This window comes from Fistularia commersonii, chromosome 21 (assembly GCF_037954325.1).
Source record: "Fistularia commersonii isolate RoL2024-O1a breed Wild chromosome 21, RoL_Fcom_v1.0, whole genome shotgun sequence".
Taxonomy (NCBI): domain Eukaryota; kingdom Metazoa; phylum Chordata; class Actinopteri; order Syngnathiformes; family Fistulariidae; genus Fistularia; species Fistularia commersonii.
The window spans coordinates 539,198-561,201 of NC_141304.1; the positions used below are offsets into that span (position 1 = coordinate 539,198).

The 22,004-nt window shown below is 47.0% G+C and overlaps 1 protein-coding gene across 1 annotated transcript; it reads left to right on the forward strand.

The window, feature by feature from the left end:
• The first annotated feature begins 5,322 nt into the window (after positions 1-5,322).
• Positions 5,323-21,963, forward strand: grm2b (glutamate receptor, metabotropic 2b). Its single transcript, XM_086168964.1, has 6 exons — positions 5,323-5,447; positions 9,021-9,570; positions 13,178-14,015; positions 14,095-15,158; positions 19,823-20,057; positions 21,604-21,963. The coding sequence occupies exons 2-6, from the start codon at positions 9,097-9,099 to the stop codon at positions 21,675-21,677; spliced, it is 2,685 nt and encodes an 894-aa protein (XP_086025090.1). The 5' UTR covers positions 5,323-5,447; positions 9,021-9,096; the 3' UTR covers positions 21,678-21,963.
• Positions 21,964-22,004: the final 41 nt, after the last annotated feature.

A 22,004-nucleotide genomic window follows, 5' to 3' on the forward strand; every position in this document is an offset into this window, starting at 1 on the left:
TGAGGTTCCTTCTCCACCAGATTTCATGTTTACTAGAGGCAGCTTCTTCTGCGTAAGCTTCGACTGCCAAGGTCCCCGACTTCGGCCACCAGCCGGCTCGCACTGCGGCCAAACCACGTCGTCCTTGGGGATCCACGCTTGGCCCAGCCGGGCCCCGATGGCGCAGGCCGTTCGCCATCGGGGCCCAACCCTGTTCCCGGTGACCCCGGTGACGGACAAACAAGTCCATTGTTGTCTTTCTTTTGGACCCCAAGGGACCATGTTTCCGGGGAAGAAATTAGACAATGGCAAATATTCTCCACAGGAATCCTTGCTCTGCTCTGATAGACTGTAATAGATTGTAACAGACTGAACCAGACAGCCGAGCTGCAGATCTGGTGCATTTTACTGCCTTCGATGTTTGTTTAGCTCTCTGGGGGTCTGAACTTGTGGAGTAGAGAGAAAATCTGAAGCCAATCAATAGACAACCCCCCCCCTCCACACACAAACACACAAACACCTCCTTCACTCCCCTGAATCAGTGAATCCATTGCAGCTCTCATTATTTGTTTTCCTCAACTGGAAACCTGAGGAGAAACTGAACTTTGTCCCAGAGGCTCTGTGGACAACAGCAGAAAGGCAGAAGGAATGATGGACAGGTAGTTCGGACTTTTGTCTTTTGTGATGGGAAGGATAAATGAAGCAGGTGGACACATGCTAGGAGGGCTCATAATCCTGGAGAAAGATCAGTGAGACAGGGTCCTTCGGTACCTCCACCGCTCCAAGGTTGGACCTCCATGTTTCTGGAAGGTGCTAAAAACGTCCGGACTCATTTGAATCATTCATGGGTCCATCTTCCAGCGAGTACTTTTACACGCAGTGCTTTCAGTCCGCAGCTTTAGCCAGTATCCCTGATTCCCGCGGCGTGTCCGCCCTGCAGATCATCTGCTGGAGTGCTGGGGCTCTTCATCTCTGATCTTCAGACTTTAATGCGCCTGAGGCGGTCAGCGTGCACACCTACGTGGTCCGCGGTCCAATGAGGGGACGGTCAGGCGGTGGGCGAAGAGGCTCCCTGCGCAGACCCAGGAGGGTTTTCGGAAGATGTCAGCGGCCTCCTGAAATGTTGCCCGAGGGGAAAAACCTGCCACCTGCCACCCAAACCCTGCTGCTGCTGCATCTTCGTCCGAGCACCTCGGGTTTCAAGACCCTGGTCCCTGGATCTCTGGGGGGCTGCAAACCCCGGCTGACAGTCCGGACAACCTAAACCGACCCTGTGAAGGTCAGAGGGTTCGTCTCCTGTCCACGTAGCCCGAAGCCGATCGAGCTCCGGCGGCTCAAGGAGGTCTGAACCTTAATTATTAACCGAATAACGATCCGCTCGGGCCGAGGTCTGAGGGTCGGGGACAAACCAAGACGAGGTGATCTTCACCGCGAACGTGCCCGTTGGCGCTCCGGCCCTCCGGGACGGATCGGCATTTAGAGAACGCCAAAAGAGAGAGCGGGGCGCCGGCTGCCACGGCTGCATGACAGGAATAACAAGAGGAGGCGCGTGAAAGGTTAATGAGCCCCGAGCAGAAGACTGGACTTCCTGAGTCTGCAGGACGGCAGGGACAACAGAAGAGCAGCCAGGAAGCAGAATTCTGACAGGTTGTGGCCGTGATGACAGAAGAAGAGCTTCACCCTTGCAGGTTCCAGCTGAGGTGAAGCCTCTCCAACGCTTAAGAAGCGAAAGGCCGTGCACACCTGGGACCCTGGAGGACCCTGGAGGACCCTGGAGGACCCTGGAGGACCCTGAAGGACCCTGGAGGTTCTTTGTCCCACTTGGTGACCGGAGCTTGACGTAACTGCAGGATGATTGCGAGGTTCTCAAATAACCTTGTTTTACTTCTCCAATTCTTCTCCCCCCTCCCAGGCCTGGTGGGGAGCGTCAGAGCTAATGAAGAGGAGGACAGCGGGGGCAGAGAGAGGTCCTGGAGAAGGAATTGGAAATCAGGAGGAGACTATATGAAACCCTCCGTTTGAAGGTGAAGCCTAATTTCTGAAGATACCCCCCGCTGTCTTGACATCAGCCCGGTAGAAGGGGGGAAAACGGATACGGAGAAGAACCAAAGAACTGATCAGAAGCCGTAACCGGAAGGTCCACCATCGAACCGTGGATGGAAGACGGCGGCGAGAACATCAGGAACCCGCTCGTATCTGCTGAACATCCCAGGGCAGAGATGGAGGTCTCCGGGTGGACGGGAATCAGGTTCTTCCTGCCAACGTAGCAGAAACCGTCCCGTGTCTTCGCTCGCGGCCGTCAACCATCGTCCACTGACAAACTAGACAAGCAGAGGCTCCTTGAGGTCTCGTCTGTGGATCGTCTTCAGGTGTAGTTCTCTGTCCCTTTATCTCCGCGAGGGACAGACTCCAGCAGAAGCTCCCTGCAGGTGACGGACAGAACTTTCAGGAAAACCCTCTGAACCGGCCGGCGCGGTGTTGGCATTTGGCTGACGGGGTGGAGGTGGAGGTGATAGGGTGGAGGTGGAGGGCTGGAGGTGATGGGGTGGAGGTGGTGTCTGCCTTGAACCCTGGAGATCCCAGACATGTAGTCTACTGCTGATTTGTTTATGAGCTCTGAACTGTGATTGACGCCTTCTCAGGTGTTAATGAAACACCCTGACACTGTGACCTCTGGGGGGTCGGGGTGGAGGAGATAGAGGAGGACACCATATGGAAGATCATATCAGACCATAAACATCTCACCATGATGGCTCGACAACAAATATATCATTGTGAGACCTTCCGTTTGACAAACTGCGAGTCAAAGCAACATCTGCCGGCTGAAGGACCCGCCGTCTGTGAAGCTCTTGGAGGCTTTAAAACCGAAACCCTGCCCGTCGTATTTCCCGTGTAATTAGCCGTTGGAAGGCTGTGGAGATCCATCTCTGGACACTAATTTATCCTCCTGGGAGCCGTGGAGCTTCCCGGGGATCTTTTCAACCATCGCTGATGGCGTGATGACGTTCCATCATCCCATCATTCCAGTCTTCTCTGGTACAGCAGACCGTGGAACACCTACTTCCTGGTTCTGGCTGATGCTCTCATGGCCATCATGGAGTGGCTGACAACAACATCACCAACAATAATAGTGATAATAATAATAATAGTGATGATATGATGACAGGGCAGCACCGGAGCTCAGTGGTTCATTCCTCACAGCCAGAAGGTCCATGGTAGGTTTCCAGCAAGGGGCCTTCCTGTGTGGAGACTCCATGTTCTCCATGAGGTTCCTCCGGGTTCTCCGGGTTCCTCATGCTGTCTAAATAACACACAGATCCAATGACAACAATGTAAACCTCAGCGTAACCTGAAGGTGACCTGATCAGGAACCTAAACCTGACTTAAAGCTAAACCTGAATGTATCCAAAACCTGGCCTGAAAGTGACTCTAAGGTGATCTGAAGGGGACATGAAGGTGACCTGAACTTGATCCCGAACGTTCTCTGACCCTGAACATGACTGGAATGTGACTTGAGCACAACTTGAACGTATCCTAAACATGACGTGGAGGTGACTTGAAGATGAACTGGAAATGACCTGAAGGTAACCTGAACTTGACTTCAACGTAACCTAAACATTAACAGCGTCTGTAACTTGGATTCAACCTGAAGGTGACCTGAACTTTATCTGAAGGTGACCTGAACCTTACCTGAAGGTGACCTGAACCTTACCTGAAGGTGACCTGAGGGTGACCTGAACCTTACCTGTAGGTGACCTGAGGGTGACCTGACCTCAAGGAATCAGGATGTGACCCGAAGGGGACCTGAACGGAAGCTGAAGGTGACCTGAACATGACGTGACCATAAACCTTAGCATGACATGGAACCTGAATGTGACCCGAGGGTAACGTGAACTTGACTAGAAGATGAAGTGACGTTGCTGTTGGTTGAGGTTGTGAAGAAGAGGTGATGAAGATCCAGGTTGAAGCGAAGACGTCCCGTTGATGCCGGTAGAAATGCTGCTGCTGATGGTCAGCGCTCCAGAAGAAAGGGGCAGAATGAAGGCTGGATCCTGAGGAACCAGTCCGACGGTGTTAGTGGACCATCACTGGGTCAGGACCTCCGAGTTTCTCCATAAACCAGGAGACCAGGAAGCGAAGGGGTGGCCTTCACTTTGTTCCGATGTTTAATGTGCAGGTCTTCTGGTTCTTCTGAATGTTCTTCGAGAACCTGCTGCTGTCACATCAAAGCTTCCTCCTCACTGTCTTCTCTCCAGGTTCTTCCTTGGTTCTCTCCAGGTTCTCCATCTTGCTCTCACCGTCCCAAAACAGCCAGCAGGTTCATTGAAGGCTAAACGTCTGTATGTGGGAGAATGAGAGGGGGTTGTGATTGACAGCTGACCCTGTGATTGACAGCTGACTGTGATTGACAGCTGACCCTGTGATTGACAGCTGACCCCATGATTGACAGCTGACCCTGTGATTGACAGCTGACCCTGTGATTGACAGCTGACTGTGATTGACAGCTAACCCCATGATTGACAAGGCAGATGGAGTTCCTTCAGTGTCTGACAGGAAGTGGTTCCTGAAGACCGGGTGGTCTCTCTGCCCCCCCACCCCTGACCCCTGACCCCCCCTGACCCCCCAAACCCACTCCCTTTGTGTGGAGAAGAAGAATTATGTAACAAGAGCGTCCATTAATCACTGCCCTGCACAGGAAACGGTCCAGTTTACTCCCCCAAACACACACACACACACACACACACACACACACACACACACACACACACACACACACACACACACACTGAGGCATTTGTGTGTGTGTGTGTGTGTGAGGCAATGAACAGTGAGTCCTCTGCACTGTTTGCACATTCAATTGTAATTGTGCAGCCGATTTGGCATGCGTGTGTGTGCGCGTGTTTGTGCGCGCTGCCATTCTTCACTAATTGTGCACGGAGAAGGTGGCACACGTCACGGAGGGGAAAAGCGGCGGTTCCACGCGTGGACAGGCACCTCGGCCTCCACGCACTCCCGAGTCTGAGGAGGTGCGGCCGGTGCGTGCGTGTGTGCGTGCAGGTCCCGGGTTCGAGCGTCTTCTCCCGTCGCTTCTATTCCGGTTCCGGTGGGCGGCGGACGGACACCGAGTCCCCGTCAGGCGTGGGAGTGGGAGCAGACAAAGTTCGAACCGAATCCCGCTCTGAATAACCGAGCAGTCCGGGTCCTGGATTCGGTTCGGTTCGAAGCGTCACGGAGCCACCCGCGGGAGGGGAGGGGTGGGGTGGCGTGGACGTGGGTGGGGTGGGGTGGGGAGTCCGTCTGACTCGCTAGTGGGAGCGACTCGTCTTCAGAACCACGGACAGATCCGAACCCGCGGACATGAACCGAGCGGACCGCGTCTTTTGGACTCCGTGACGGACGGTTACCGGGAACCGCCGAGCGCGAGGCTTCCGGTGAACGGACCCCCATTTCCAGCACCCCCCCTCCAGGTAAGATCCCCCCACCCACACACACACACACACACACACACACACACCGCGAACTGTCCGCGCCTTCCCCCGGTACCGGACTCGGCTCCGCGGCTTCCAGGCTGTTTCTGGTTCTGGTTCACCGAAAACGACCGGAAACGTGGACGCGGTCTCTCCGGTCTCGGTAACACCTCTGGAAATCCAGCCGTTCCCCGCGAGAGCAGTCGGTTCCGGTGAGCGTTCGCAAACATGTAATAAGAGTGTAATAAGAGTGTAATAAGAGTGTAATAAGCGTGTAATAAGAGTGTAATAACAGTTCGGACCTCGGAAATATAGTTTTAGTTGCAGTCACAGAGGAAATGATATCCGCCGTTCAGACACGAACACCCGCAGCGTTTCCGTGACTCCGACGCCCGCCGCCCCCGCAGCCCCCGCAGCCCCGAACCCGCGTCTCGTCCCGCCGCGGCCGACCCGGATCACACTTTCAACCGTAAAACAAAAGGAACAGAACAAAACACGCACGGGATGTTTTTCCTGACTTCGGACAAGTTATGGACTCATCGATGGTCGGGATTCGTCCTCGGACGGGTTCAGTTTGATGGAGGTAAAAGGAGAAGCTCCGAGCGGGACGGGGGGTCGCGGAGGTTCGGATGGAGTCCAGGTCTGCATGGAGGTCCAGCAGGACCAGCACCGGGGGAGGGGAGGGGGGGGGCTACGGTGGAACTCTTAATTATTATTATCAACATTATGATGAGAATAGACATTATTATAATCATTATCATCATAATCATCAACCTTTATTATTATCGTTATTACCATAATCACCATCCTTATTATTGTAATCCATATTATTATTATTTTCATTATTATTATTATTATTATATTTGTTGTCACTATTATTATTATTATCATTATTACCATAATCACCATCCTAATTATTGTCACCATTTTTATTATTATTATTATCATTATTCAATTTGTTTTCACTATTATTATTATCATTATTACCATAATCACCATCCTTATTATTGTCATCCATATTATTATTATTTTCATTATTATTATTATTATATTTGTTGTCACTATTATTATTATAATCATTATTACCATAATCAACATCCTTATTATTGTCATCCCTATTATTATCATTATTATTATTATTATTATTATTATTATTATTATTATTATTATTATATTTGTTGTCACTATTATTATTATTATCATTATTACCATAATCACCATCCTAATTATTGTCACCGTTATTATTATTATTATTGTTATCATTATTATTATTATTATTACATTTGTTTTCACTATAAGTATTATTATTATTACCATAATCACCATCCTTATTATTATTATTATTATCATTGTTGTTGTCGCTATTATTATTATATTTATTCCCATAATCACCACCCTTATTAGTGTCAACCTTATTATTATTAGTAGTAGTATATTTGTTGTCATTATTATTATTATCATTATTACCATAATCACCATCCTTATTATTGTCATGATAATAATTACTATAATTATATTTGTCATAACTATTATGATTATCACTTTCACTGTAATCATCATCCTAATTGTTGTCATTATTATGATTATGATTATTATATTTGTCACAATTATTAATATTAACAGTAGTATCATAATCATGATCCTTATTTTGTCATTATTATTATCATTATTATCAGTATCATTATGACGATAATAATAATTGTTATTATCATCATCATCATTATCATCAATATCATAACAATCATAACTATATTATTATCATCATCCATGTCATTATTATCATGATTATTGTAATAATCATTAACATATTGTTATTATTATTATTAGTGTTCAAAAATCATGAATTCTGATATTTTATATTATTTCAGGATGCTTTACAAACAGTAACAAAGGAGAATAAGATATTATTTCAATAATAACAATATTTATACAATATTTTCATAACCTGTAATCATAACAATGACAACATTATATATTTGATATCTTCTATTAATGCTAATAATAATAAGTGGACGTTTATACGTCAGTAATGACGGTCCGAATGTGACCCCATGGATGAACCTCGCTGCTCCTCACCAACGACCCACAAACATCCTCCGCGGTGCAGAGCACCTCTTCTGTTGTGGTGGGGCGGCATCTCCAACATCCCCAGCATCTCCACCATCTCCACCATCTGCACCATCTCCACCATCTGCACCATCTCCAGCATCTCCACCATCTGCACCATCTCCAGCATCTCCTGCATCTCCAACATCTCCACCATCTCCACCATCTCCACCATCTCCACCATCTGCACCATCTCCAGCATCTCCACCATCTGCACCATCTCCAGCATCTCCTGCATCTCCAACATCTCCACCATCTCCAACATCTCCAACATCTCCACCATCTGCACCATCTCCAGCATCTCCACCATCTGCACCATCTCCAGCATCTCCTGCATCTCCAACATCTCCACCATCTGCACCATCTCCAGCATCTCCACCATCTCCAGCATTTCCTGCATCTCCAGCATCTCCAGCATCTCCAACATCTCCACCATCACCAACATCTCCACCATCTCCACCATCACCAACATCTCCAGCATCTCCAGCATCTCCAGCATCTCCAACATCTCCACCATCTCCACCATCACCAACATCTCCAACATCACCATCATCTCCAACATCTCCAACATCTCCACCATCTCCACCATCTCCACCATCTCCACCATCACCAACACCTCCACCATCTCCAACATCTCCAGCCTCTCCAGCATCTCCAGCATCTCCACCATCTTCACCATCTCCAACATCTCCAACATCTCCATGGAGCTACTGATGACATGGTGGGCCGAGAGCAGCTCCTTCAGATCTGGAGTTGACGCTCACGCAGGTCGATCACCTGCCCACGCGGTGACCTGGTCTCCATGACCCCCCATGGAGACCCCCGTGCTCCTCAGCGGAGGTTCTCCGGTTCCTTGCTGTCCATCCTGGACCTGGAACCCTGTAGAACCTTCTTCCAAACCAAACACACGCGGTATCCGGCGTTAGCGGCCGCCGTTGAACGCCACGCGGCTCGAACCTTCAGGGTGTAGATTTCAGATGTGTGTGTGTGTGTGTGTGTGTGTGTGTGTGTGTGTGTGTGTGTCGCTGACAGGAACCCTACAGCTGCCGCCGCATGATTGCAATCCATATTGGCTCGCACGCCCACGTCCTGGCAGTCCAGCCCCGCTTTTTATTTTTTCATGGCCGCCACGTTTCCATGGCAACCCCGTCATCGAAGCGAGCCTCCGTCTGGGTGATGTCGGGGCGCTCTGGGAAATCAGGCTTCGGCCGCCGAGCTCCAGTCGGGTTCCGTACCGACGTCCCGAGTCCAAACAAACAGGGTGTGTGTGTGTGTGTGTGTGTGTGTGTGTGTGTGTGTGTGTGTGTGTTTACCTCATAAGAAACCACAAACAAACTCCTCTCCTTCGGCTCGGGTCGTTCCGTCCGGCTGCTTTATTAGGTTTTCCGACGCGGTCTCGTTTCCTTCATAAGACCAGATCCCGCTCCCGGCTCTCAGTCTGGATGTTCTGGTCTGGGTTCTTCTCAGGTCATGAGCGAGGACTCGGAAGCCTCCGGCCTCCAGACCTTCTGAATCCACGTCTGCTCCGCCTCCGGAAGCCGCGATGCGTCGCTCGCTGGTCGTGGCCGCCGTCCTTCTGGAGCTGCTGTTCCCGGCGTCGCTGCCCAGCGCGTCCAGGCCGCCCGCCGCCGCCGCCAAGCGCGAGATCGTGGTGGACGGAGACCTGGTGATCGGAGGTCTGTTCCCGGTCCACCACAAAGGCGAAGGCGCCGAGGACTGCGGGAAGATCAACGCCGAGCGCGGCATCCAGAGGCTGGAGGCCATGCTGCTCGCCCTGGACGAGATCAACGCCAGCGACCGAGTCCTCCCCGGACTCAAGCTGGGGGCGCACATCCTGGACACCTGCTCCAAGGACACCTACGCTCTGGAGCAATCTCTGGACTTCGTGAGAGCCTCCCTGACCAAGGTGCAGGACCCGGGCTTCATCTGTCCGGACGGCTCCAGGCCCGTCCACAACGAGGTTCCTCTGGCCATCTCGGGCGTGATCGGAGGTTCCTACAGCGACGTCTCCATCCAGGTAAGGGATCTGCGAGATGGTTTGAAGGACGGAGTCTTCGCGCCGTCATCATGTCCTCCACCTCCTCTGGTGGTGCAGGACAACAATGCATCATCCATCCATCCATCCATCCATCCATCCATCATGTATGTCTTACCTCGTGCTTTGGTGCTGTGGTCCACCACTGAGTCTCCTCTGACCTCCTTCATGCTTTGAGATCTTGTGAGGAACCAGAGAAGCAGCACAGGAACGTCCTGCTGTGGGGACCTTCTCACTGAGGGTTACGTACGGTTGATATATTTGATCTTAGATCTACATTTCTTCGGCTCAGGTTGTTCACCCTTCGTTTTCACTCCTCCAAACTCCAGGAGCTCCTAGATCTTCTCCTCCCTGTCAGACTCCTTTTGGAGGTCTTGTCCTGCAGAGAAGCTCAGCGCGTCGCTCTGAAGCCTCTTCACCCGCGTTCTTGTTCATTCACGCCAAGAATCCGAGCTCGGCGTCGATGTTCTCCTCCCGCTAGAAGGTCCTCATCCAGGCAGGAGAAACATCCCAAATGAAAGAGTCGCCTCTATTTCCGTAACAAACGTCGATGCCATCCGGTGCTTTTTTCTTCGGCGCAGCAGGAGGTCGCCGGTTGGATCCCCTGTGGAGCCTCCATGTTCTCCTCCAGGGTTCCTCTTCTGTTTCGCGGCGTCGGAAGGAGACCTCGCTGCCCGCAGAGCTTCGGCGGCCCAGATGTTTCTCCTCCGGCTTCTGATTGCATGTCTCAAAGACCTGAATGAGAGGGTGAAAGTCTGTAAATGACACGAATCTCAGGGCGAATGTTGTTTCTAAATGACGTATGAATGAACGAGTGAATCGTCGGTCGTCCCTTTATGACTTGAACAACGAGGTGAACGATTCTGGTTGGACGTCTCTAAACGCGAGGGTGAAAGGCTGCGTTCTGGCAGCCCTCAGAGCTGGAGTAGAAGCCGGGCATTGATCGGAGTGGAGGGCTTCAGGTGGCCCGGATGCTTTTTGGGGGTTGAGATCTTGTTAAACCGGCAGAAGAATGGGCTCCCTTGGTGATCACCCCGGGCTTGCCTGGAGGTCCGTCAAGCCTTTCAGAGGAAAAGCCTCTGAAAGGCTCTGGAGTGTCAAAACAGACCTCTCAGCTTTTGAACGCTCAGCGGGAACTCGCCGGGAGCTCCTCTGGTCTCCAGGCGACGCCGCCAATGAAACCCGGAGGGCGTCCAGAAGTGGCAGCGGGACGGTTCGCAGGTCGGCGCTCACACTGCGACCATTTGTCTCCTCTTTGTGGAGGCCGGAGGGGCCGGCGGGATGGTGTCCACCTGCATGTGGGGCCATCGAAGCTCCCTGGGACGGCGGGATGAGTCGGGTTCCCATCAGGAGTCGCGCCGATCCCGTTGTCTGAGAGCCATTCATCTCCTCCTCGGCCCCGTGGCCCCTTCTTTGGGAAATATGGCCAGAGGAACCTCCCGCCCCACCCCCCGTGTGGGAACCCACCGCCGATATGAAGGAACTCCGAGGGGGAACCATCCAGAGCCGGCGTAAGAAAAGGGAAAAAAAAACAGGATTAAATCTACTGGCGGGCCTCAAAGTCCGCCGGACTCAGGGGGCCACCGAGGGGGCCGCTGATTGGCCGCTGCCCTCTGACCTCGTTAGAGACGGCAGGTGTAGAAACCGTGAAGAAATGTCCGTCAAACAGCTTTAGGACTGATGTGGTTAAAATGTGGGCCGGCTCTCTGGGACTCCACATGGAGGAGGAGCCCTCCTCAACAGAGTCCACATGGTCCTTCTACAAAGAGAGGACTCCACAGGGAGGAAGAGTCCACCAAGCCCTCCTCAAGGAAGAGTCTTGAGCCCTCCTCAGGAGGAGTTCACCAAGTTCACCTCAGAGATAGGAAGAGTCCACAGGGATGAAGAGTCCACCGTGTCCTCCACAAGGAGGAGTCCACTGTGCCCTCCTCAAGGAAGAGTCTACCAGGTCCTCCTCAAGGAAGAGTCCACCGGGTCCTCCTCAAGGAAGAGTCCACCGGGTCCTCCTCAAGGAAGAGTCTACCAGGTCCTCCTCAAGGAAGAGTCCACCGGGTCCTCCTCAGGAACATCTCCTGTCGCGTTGATGTATTTCCCCTCATCCCCTCCGTCCTCCATTCGTCCACTTTCAACAACAACGAAGGGTGAAGCTGCTGTCTGAACCAGCGTTCAGAACCTTCTGACAGACCTCCTGGTCGACTCCACCATGGCAACTGGACTCAGCGTCTTCCCTCGAACGTGTTTCACTTCCTACTCGGCGCCTTCATTCAGATACCAGATCTCCGAAGAAAGTAACAGATTACTTTACGCTGGGCGGGAGTCAAGGATACTCCAGGGTAACCAGAATAGTCGTACCCGTCACAGTGATGGAATGTCGATGCGGATCGAAAGTCCACGTGGACTACAAGGAATCTTCCTTCCGACGGTCCAAAAACAGTCTGCCGGTTCGGCAAAGACTCTAAATTGTCCTTTAGTTGATCAGAACGACGTCTCGAGAAGATTCCTCCTCAGGCCGGACCAGAAGCTCGGGAGGACGATCGGCTGCCTCGGCCTGTTCATCGGAAGGTGCAATGACGAACGATCTCCAATCGATCGTTCATTAGCCGCGAGCTGTTTATAAACTAAGCTAATCTATGCTAATCGAGGTTTCGGTGAAGATCCAGGAGGCCCGGTGACGTCCGGGGGATTCTCAAGGCGGTCGAAACGCGTGGATGCCGATCCCATCAAGACCTTCAGATGGTTCAGCGTAGATGAGGGGGGGGGGGGCAGGAGGCAGCTCTCTAACACCGCTGAACTACTTCTGGGGATTATAAACTATTCAACAATAATGAGACGCTAATTGGAGCCTCCAATTAGTTCTCACTGCTTCTAATCCGGACCAAACCGGTTTCCTCCCCGGGGAGGGTTTACAATTACATAAAGATGTTGGCTTTAAGCGGAGGCTGAAGTGTGCGAGGGGAAGGATTATTCTCTGGATGTGCTACAAAGTAGGCTCCCCACGTTCTTTCCGCCTTCTGTACTCCCTTCCTGGGGTCACCCAGAGTTTAAGTGGGTTCTACGGGTGATACTGTAGTTTGACAAAGGTGCAAGTCCTCTTCAAAAGAAAGGACAACGGGCCTTCCGGTCGAAATATTTGGAATTACAGCGATCGGATTACACCGTGAGATCGGAGGGGGTGGGCGGGGGCCGGTTTAACCATTAACCATTGACGGGTAGCCTACAGCGCTAACGTGAAACGAACCCCTGACCTCCAGCGCACTTTGGAGTGGTCCTCGTACGGCGGACGTTCTCCTTCCGCCCGGACCCCACGGACCTCCTGACTCGCAGAGGAAAGGCTCGCGCATGGGTTCCTATTGTTTAAGACAAGCTAGGAACCAGGAGGTTCTACCCGGAGAACCTCGCTCCGGAGCCCAGGAGTACATGGGGACGTTCATCATCATCATCATCATCATCATCATCACCAGCTGTATGACGTGCGTCCATACTGATGACTGACGCTTGGTTTGTGCAGATGCGGTCGTCCTCTTCCTCGCGGCGATGTCACCAAGTTCCGATTTGACGACCGATCGAGAAATCTTCTTTGTCTCGCCAGGTGGCCAACCTGCTGCGGCTCTTCCAAATCCCCCAGATCAGCTACGCCTCCACCAGCGCCAAGCTTAGCGATAAAACCCGCTACGACTACTTTGCCCGCACCGTCCCCGCCGACTTCTACCAGGCCAAGGCAATGGCCGAGATCCTGCGTTACTTCAACTGGACTTATGTGTCGACGGTGGCGTCGGAAGGCGACTACGGCGAGACCGGCATCGACGCCTTCCAGCAGGAGGCCCGCTCCCGCCAAATCTGCATCGCCACCTCGGCCAAGGTGAGCCGCTCCATGAACCGCCAGGGCTTTGAAAATGTCATCCGCTCCCTGCAGCTGAAGTCCAACGCCAAAGTGGTTATCCTGTTCACCCGCAGCGAAGACGCCCGAGAGCTGCTGGTGGCCGCGGCCCGCATGAACGTCAGCTTCATCTGGGTGGCCAGCGACGGCTGGGGGGCGCAGGAGAGCGTGGTGAGGGGCAGCGAGACGGCGGCGGAAGGAGCGTTCACCATCGAGTTGGCCTCCTACCCGATCCGGGAGTTCGAAGACTACTTCACTAAGCTCAACCCGTACACCAACTCGCGCAACCCGTGGTTCAAAGAGTTCTGGGAGCACCGGTTCGGGTGCAGCTTGCAGGAGCCCGGCTGCGGCGACCGTAGCCTGAGGGACGGGACTTTCGAGCAGGAGTCCAAGATCATGTTCGTGGTGAACGCGGTGTACGCGATGGCGTACGCCCTGCACAACATGAGGCAGGCCGTGTGTTCCAACACCTCCAAGGTCTGCGACGCCATGAGGCCGGGCAACGGCAAGCGCTTCTACAAGGAGTTCATACTGAAGACCAAGTTCGAAGGTGAGCCGAACGAACCCGCGCGAGTCCCAAGAAGGCGACGGTATCCGTTTCACGCCCGTGTAACTTCTGCCTCCTCCAGCTCCTTTCAGGCCCACCGACACGGAGAACATGGTGCGCTTCGACTCGGTCGGCGACAGCATCAGCCGCTACAATATCTTCCACTACTACAAGGAAGACAACAAGTTTGTCTACAAGAAGGTGGGCTACTGGGACCAGAGCCTGACCCTGAACACCAGCCTGGCGTCCTGGCGCGGCCCGACGCCGCCGGCGTCGCAGTGCAGCGACCCCTGCCGGAAGAACGAGGTGAAGAGCATGCAGCCCGGCGACGTCTGCTGCTGGATCTGCATCCCGTGTCAACCCTACCAGTACCTGCAGGACGAGTTCAGCTGCGCCGACTGCAGCTTCGGCCGGTGGCCTCTGGCCAACCTGACGGGCTGCTACGACCTGCCCGAGGAGTACATCCGCTGGCGGGACGCCTGGGCGGTCGGGCCGGTCACCATCTCCTGCCTGGGCATCGTCTGCACGCTGTCGGTGGTGGGTCTATTCTTCAAGCACAACCAGACGCCCGTGGTGAAGGCCAGCGGACGGGAGCTGTCCTACATCCTGCTGCTCGGGGTGCTGATGTGCTACGGCATGACCTTCGTCTACATCGCCAAGCCGTCCACCGCCGTGTGCACCCTGCGCCGCCTGGGCTTGGGCGCCTCCTTCGCCGTGTGCTACTCCGCTCTGCTCACCAAGACCAACCGCATCGCTCGCATCTTCAGCGGCGTGAAGGACGGCGCCCAGCGGCCGCGCTTCATCAGCCCCGCCTCCCAGCTCGCCATCTGCGGCGCGCTCATCTCCTGCCAGCTGCTGGTGGCCGTCGTCTGGCTGCTGGTGGAGGCGCCGGGGGTCCGCAAGGAGGTGAGCGCCGAGAGGAGGGACGTGGTCACGCTCAAGTGCAACAGCAGGGAGTCCAGCATGCTCTTGTCGCTCACCTACAACTGCGTCCTCATCGTCCTCTGCACCGTCTATGCCTTCAAGACCCGCAAGTGCCCCGAGAACTTCAACGAGGCCAAGTTCATCGGGTTCACCATGTACACCACCTGTATCATCTGGCTCGCCTTCCAGCCCATCTTCTACGTCACCGCCAGCGACTACAGGGTAACCGCCGCCAAAAACGGAGCATACATGTTCTGCTCCCCGGCGGAGACGCCGTCCCGTCCCGTCCCGTCCCGTCCGGTCTCGAACCCTTGAAAGAACCTGCTTTCCTTTCACGTGGGATGAAGGTTCTTTCGAGACTCGCGAGGCGAACGGCGTTTCCGCGTAACGCCGTCAATAATGAACGGCTGCCTGAGCCGTCGCCGCCGCGCTTCCGGCGTAATGAGTCCATTTGAGACCAGACGTCTGAGCCCTGGCGATGGGTTTCCGTCGCAAACAAACAAGATCCAAATTATATTTAGCTCAACACAACAAACTGAATTACTTTGAAAAAATCTATGTTAACTTTAGCGTCATAGCGTTATAGTAAAATAAAATAGAATCAAATTTCTGAACACGTTCGAAAATAATCCGTGTTAAATTTAGCATCATATCATTGTAAAATAAAATAGAAACAAATTCCTGAATTACATAAAAAAATTCCATGTTAAATTTAGCGTCATATTATTGTAAAATAAAACAGAATCAAATATCTGAATTACATAAAAAAAAAAAAAAAATCAATTTTAAATTTAGCGTAATATTACTGTAAGATAAAATAAAAAAGAATCAAATTTCTGGATTACATAAAAACATTCCATGTTAAATTAAGCATCATATTATTGTAAAATAAAATATAATAGAATCAAATTTCTGAACACGTTCAAAAATATTCCATGTTAAATTTAGCATCATATCATTGTAAATTAAAATAGAATCAAATTCCTGAATTACATGAAAAAATTCCATGTTAAATTTAGCGTCATATTATTGTAACATAAAACAAATTAGAATCAAATTTCTGAATTACATAAAAAAATTCAATTTTAAATTTAGCATCACATAACTGTAAAATAAAATAAAAAAGGATCAAATTTCTGAAGTACATTAACAAAATTCAATTTTAAATTTAGCGTCATATTATTGTAAAATAAAACAGAATCAAATTTCTGAATTACATAAAAAAATCAATTTAAGATTCAGCGTAATATTACTGTAAAATAAAATAAAAAAGAATCAAATTTCTGGATTACATAAAAATATTCCATGTTAAATTTAGCATCATATTATTGTAAAATGAAATTAAATAGAATCGAATTCCTGAATTATATAAAAAATTCCATGTTAAATTTAGCGTCGTATTATTGTAAAATAAAATAAAATAGAATCAAATATCTGAATTACATTTAAAAAAAAAAAATCAATTTTAAATTTAGCGTAATATTACTGTAAGATAAAATAAAAAATGAATCAAATTTCTGGATTACATAAAAATATTCCATGTTAAATTAAGCATCATATTCTTGTAAAATAAAATAAAATAGAATCAAATTTCTGTTAAATTAAGCATCATATTCTTGTAAAATAAAATAAAATAGAATCAAATTTCTGAACACGTTCAAAAATATTCCGTGTTAAATTTAGCATCATATCATTGTAAATTAAAATAGAATCAAATTCCTGAATTACATAAAAAAATTCCATGTTAAATCTAGCGTCATATTATTGTAACATAAAACAAATTAGAATCAAATTTCTGAATTTCATAAAAAAATTCAATTTTAAATTTAGCATCACAAAACTGTAAAATAAAATAAAAAAAGGATCAAATTTCTGAAGTACATTAACAAAATTCAATTGTAAATTTAGCGTCATATTATTGTAAAATAAAACAGAATCAAATTTCTGAATTACATAAAAAAAATCAATTTAAGATTCAGCGTAATATTACTGTAAAATAAAATAAAAAAGAATCAAATTTCTGGATTACATAAAAATATTCCATGTTAAATTTAGCATCATATTATTGTGAAATAAAATTGAATAGAATCGAATTCCTGAATTATATAAAAAATTCCATGTTAAATTTAGCGTCGTATTATTGTAAAATAAAATAAAATAGAATCAAAATGTGAATCAGAGTTTAAAAAAATCAGTTTTAAATTAAGCTCCATATTATTGTAATATAAAACAATTTAGAATCAAATTCCTGAATTACATAAAAAAATAAATCAATGATAAATTTAGTCTCATATTATTTTATTTTAAAATATAATAGGATAAATTTCTGAATTTGTTAAAAAATTACAAGTTAAATTTAGCGTCATATTACTGTAAAATAAAATTAAATATAAATTAAATAAATGAATTAGCGAAAAAAATTCACTGTTAATTTCATATCGACTTTGATTTTATTTGAATTGGTTCAGTCATTCATTGTTTGTTTACTATCAATATTCATTTAATTTCATCCTCCATTCTAAGACACTAAATTTGATTTGACAAAAAAAATAAAATATCTGAACAAGATAGAAAACACAATGTAAATTCAACGTGATTTAAACTCATTTTAAAATTTAAACTCATTTAATCCACAATCATTTTCATCTTTTTTACATCTTTATGTTTTGATTTATGTTAAATTGTAAAATTAAAATACAACTTTTGATATACTTAGAACCTGAAATATACATTTAGTTCAATATAAATGTTTTTAGCTTTGTTTTAATCGGTGAATTCATTTATTGTTCATTGGCTGGTATCATTCATTTAATTACCTTCAATTGACAGTCATCATATTTTCATTTTATTCTGTTTTATTCCATTGACGTTCAAATAAAACAAAGCAGTAACGTTATTTAAACTACGTTTTCCAGCGACGGCCTCAGTATTTCAATTTCATATAAAATCACACAAACGCTGTGCAGCGGCTGACAGCCGACTGTCGCACCCTCAGGTGGGGTTTGAGCATCATCACAACTGTCACTTAATCCAATGTAAACTAAAAGGAGCCGAATCGGTTCCTTCATTTGAATAAATCAAATTAAAAACATTTGAATTTCAAGACTAAAATCACATATATTTACATCGAATCATTTGAAAGTCCATTTTAAAATCAGCACTCCGGAAAATATAGGATGTCACTCTTTGCTTTACTTAGAGAGACTTACATTTTGTTTACATCACACACACACACACACACACACACACACACACACACACACACCCCTTGGGGGTGGGGGTGGGGGTACAGTATATCCAGGAGGGATCTGACTTCCTGCCGTGGTTCTGTAAATAGAAGCCCCTGGGCCGGTGTGTGTGTGTGTGTGTGTGTGTGTGTGTGTGTGTGTGTGTGTGTGTGTGTGTGTGTGTGTGTGTGTGTGTGTGTCGGGGGCTGGCTGACCCCAGTCGTCAGCTTAGATTAGCAGCTGAATTCTGACTAACACGCCGCAAACCTCCAGGGCGCCCATCTTTGCAGGAAGTTGCGCCTTCAACTTCCTGTAATCTGGAGGGGCGGGGCCATGGGGGCAGGGGGCGGGGCCATGGGGGCAGGGGGCGGGGCCAGGGTACCTGTACATCAACTAAAATTTCTTCAATAAAAGGTTGTGATGAAGTTTGAAGGACGAAGCTGGACCAGATAAGAAGTTGTGGTAGTGGCTAGTATTTGTAGTAGTCGATGTACCAGATGTACTTGTACTACAGTACTACTACAGAGTATTTGTTGTAATGAAAATAGTTGTAGTAGTTTCAGTAGTGGGTAGAAGATGTTAGCTATGTTAGCTGTAGTATCATAGAAAGAAGAATTTGCAGTATTTGTTGTAGTACATGTTGCGTTAAACTAGTTGTTGTACTTATCCAAGTTTATACAGTCGTAGTAGTGGGTAGGAGATGTCATCGTTAAACTAGTTGTCGTGGTTGTAGTTATTGCAGTAGTTGTAGATGTAGGTAGCAGCTAAATTAGTTGTAGTCATGTAAGTGGTTAAAGAACTTTTAGAAGTTCAAGTAGTTGAAGTAATTGCAAGTTGGAGTAGTTGTGTTAGTTATAGAAGTTGTAATAATTGTGGCAGTCGTCGTAGTTTTTGTAGTAGGTAGTAGTTTAGTTTAGCAGTAGGTCATTGTTGTAGACGGTGGTTAAAGTTGTTATGATAGTTTAAGTAGTTCTAGCAGTGTTTTTGTAGTAACAATAGTTACAGTAGTTGTAGTTAGCTAGCTTTCTGGTGGTAGTTCATTGTTGGACGTTGCCGTATCGGTTGGTATTTCTAGTACTTACCAGTAGTTTGTTCATGCCGGTTGTTGTAAAGGTTGGTATTTGTAGCAGTTAGCAGTAGCATGTCGATGCAAGTTGTAGTACAGGTTGGTATTTGTAGTAGCTAGCTAGCAGTAGTTTGTTGATGTGAGTTGCAGGACTGGTTGGTTGGTATTTGTAGTAGTTAAAAGTATTTTGTTGATGTAAGTCGTAGTTCAGGTTGGTATTTGTAGTAGTTAGCAGTAGTTAGTCAATGCTGGTTGAAGTGCGGGTTGGTCTTTGTAGTAGTTAGCAGTAGCTTGTGGATGTGAGTTGTAGTACAGGTTGATGTTTGTAGTAGTTAGCAGTAGTTTGTTGATGTGAGTCGTAGTACTGGTTGGTCTTGTAGTAGTTAGCAGTAGTTTGTCGATACAAGTTGTAATACAGGTTGATGTTTGTAGTAGTTAGCAGTAGCTTGTGGATGTAAGTCGTAGTACTGGTTGGTCTACTAGTAGTAGTTAGCAGTAGCTTGTGGATGTAGGCTGTAGCAGTGGTAGGTCTTTGTCGTGTTTGTCAGTACCTGTCGGTCGGTCTTGTTGATGTTGTTCTGGTCCTGGTCCAGGTTCAGACCACCACCATGTGCGTGTCGGTCAGCCTGAGCGGCTCGGTGGTTCTGGGCTGCCTCTTCGCCCCCAAGATCCACATCATCCTCTTCCAGCCGCAGAAGAACGTGGTGACGCTCCGGGGCGGCGCCAACCGCTTCAGCGCCACCGTGTCCGGACCCGGTCCGGGTCCAGGTCCGGGTCCCGGCACCGACCCAGGCCCCGGCCTCGGATCCGGATCTGGATTCTCCAAAGGTACGAAGGTCTGGTCCAGCACCAGGAAAAACCACCCGACATCTAAAACATAAAGAGACAAAGATCAGAATCGGGTTTGCAGAGAAACTTTCTATCTGACATTATATTTCTTCTATGGAATAGAAAGTATAATATTTATAAATCATCACTCATATGGAGAATAAAAACCTCCAAAGTAATGAAAGTCATCAAAAATATATTTATGGATATATATTTACAACTACAATATTACGGTTATATAACTGATATTAGATTTTCCAGTTTAATTTATAAATGTATGTATATACATTTTATTTTTCTTGCTATATATTCATAAACATGTTATATATTATCGATCTCTAATATATACATTAACAGTCTATAAATGTATAATATTTTAATGTCTTTAAATTCCATCATATCTATATTTTTAAATCACTATATTAACACACTTATGTAAATAAGTATGATCCCCTTATCGAGAGTACATAGACAGATATCCTATTTACATTTCTTTTATATCAAATATATACACACTGTGCTTTTTCATATAATTTCATATATGTGTGTGTGTATATGTATGCCCTCACACACACACACACACACATATATATATGAAATACATATATTTTCAATCTCATATTCTTTTCATATTATATTTTTTCTTATATATGTGTACAAATGTATTTCATAGTTCCAATCAGTCTATATATGATTAAAATATATTATACATTATAGTAGATTACATATATCTTGTAATATATATTTAACCTCATTTTTTCATTTGTTAGATTTTTATCATTTACTTAAGTTTCTTATATACAGTCTTTTAATCAACAATAAGGAGATACTGTGTATATAATATTTACATATAAATGAAGCTTTTTTAAAAAAAATATTAGACACTTGATTTAATTGAATCTATTTCTCAGTTCCTTACAAGTGCTATTTTATATTCAGATGCCATTTGATCTTTAGAAGTCACTTGTTGTACAGCATAAAATGCTTAGCGCTAGGCTAGCCTAGTCCCTTAATATAGCATTTCACAAAATCACATTTATTGTCATATAGAACAAAAAATATGGTATATATATATATATATAGTTTTATTTTCTATTTTACCTTTATTTAAAAACCTCTTTTCCAAGGGAGTCCTGGCCAAGAGGCACTTATATTTTTAATCATAATTACAGCTATTTATTTGTGGATTTTTTTGACTTCCTATCCTCTGCCTAATTATATTCAAATCCTCCGCCTATTTATATTCACATTTATTTCCTTTTTTTTTCTTTTGACGTTATAAGTTTCGAATTTCCCCTCAAGTTCATCTCACCTTAATGTTTATTTTCACCTTTTCTGAAACATATATTCATAACCTTTCCATTCAAGTGTATCATATTTGCACGCGTCATTCTATTAAACCAGTTTAATCATATATTGTTCTATTTTACGCATTTAAACATTCAGTATTTTTCATGTGTCTTCCTCATTTACAGTCCAGTGACCTTAAATGTCAAATATATTTTTGTCCCCTCATTTCTGCAACTTGCGTCCCGCCGCCCTGCAGGCTCCGCCTCCAGCTACGTCCCCGCCGTCTGCAACGGCCGCGAGGTTGTGGACGCCACCACCTCCTCGCTGTGAGGCGGCGGGCGCCGCACGCCGCCGCCGTCTGGTCGTCTAGTGCCGTGTCGTAGAAACCCAGTGAATGTGAAGTCAGTGTTTCCCCGCCGTCCAACAGCAGGTGACTGCGGTTAGAGGAGCAGCTAGAACCCGTCCCTGTAAATAGGTTTTCTAATAAAACGTTAAAGCTTGTCGTCTTGGGAAGTCCCGTGGAGTGTGTGTGTGTGATGTGCGTGCACACACACAGATTTAGAATCCTAAAATTCAAACGGTGAGGAATCTGAAATAAAGTGATTTGAAGTCAAAACGTCCTGTCGGGTCTTTTTTTTTTTTTTTTTTTAAGTAACC

Coding starts and splice junctions, on each gene's coding strand:
- grm2b (XM_086168964.1), top strand. CDS start 9,097: ATGCGTCGCTCGCTGGTCGTGGCCGCCGTCCTTCTGGAGCTGCTGTTC. Junction 15,159..19,822: donor TCACCGCCAGCGACTACAGG/GTAACCGCCGCC, acceptor GTCCTGGTCCAG/GTTCAGACCACCACCATGTG. Junction 20,058..21,603: donor CGGATCTGGATTCTCCAAAG/GTACGAAGGTCT, acceptor GCCGCCCTGCAG/GCTCCGCCTCCAGCTACGTC.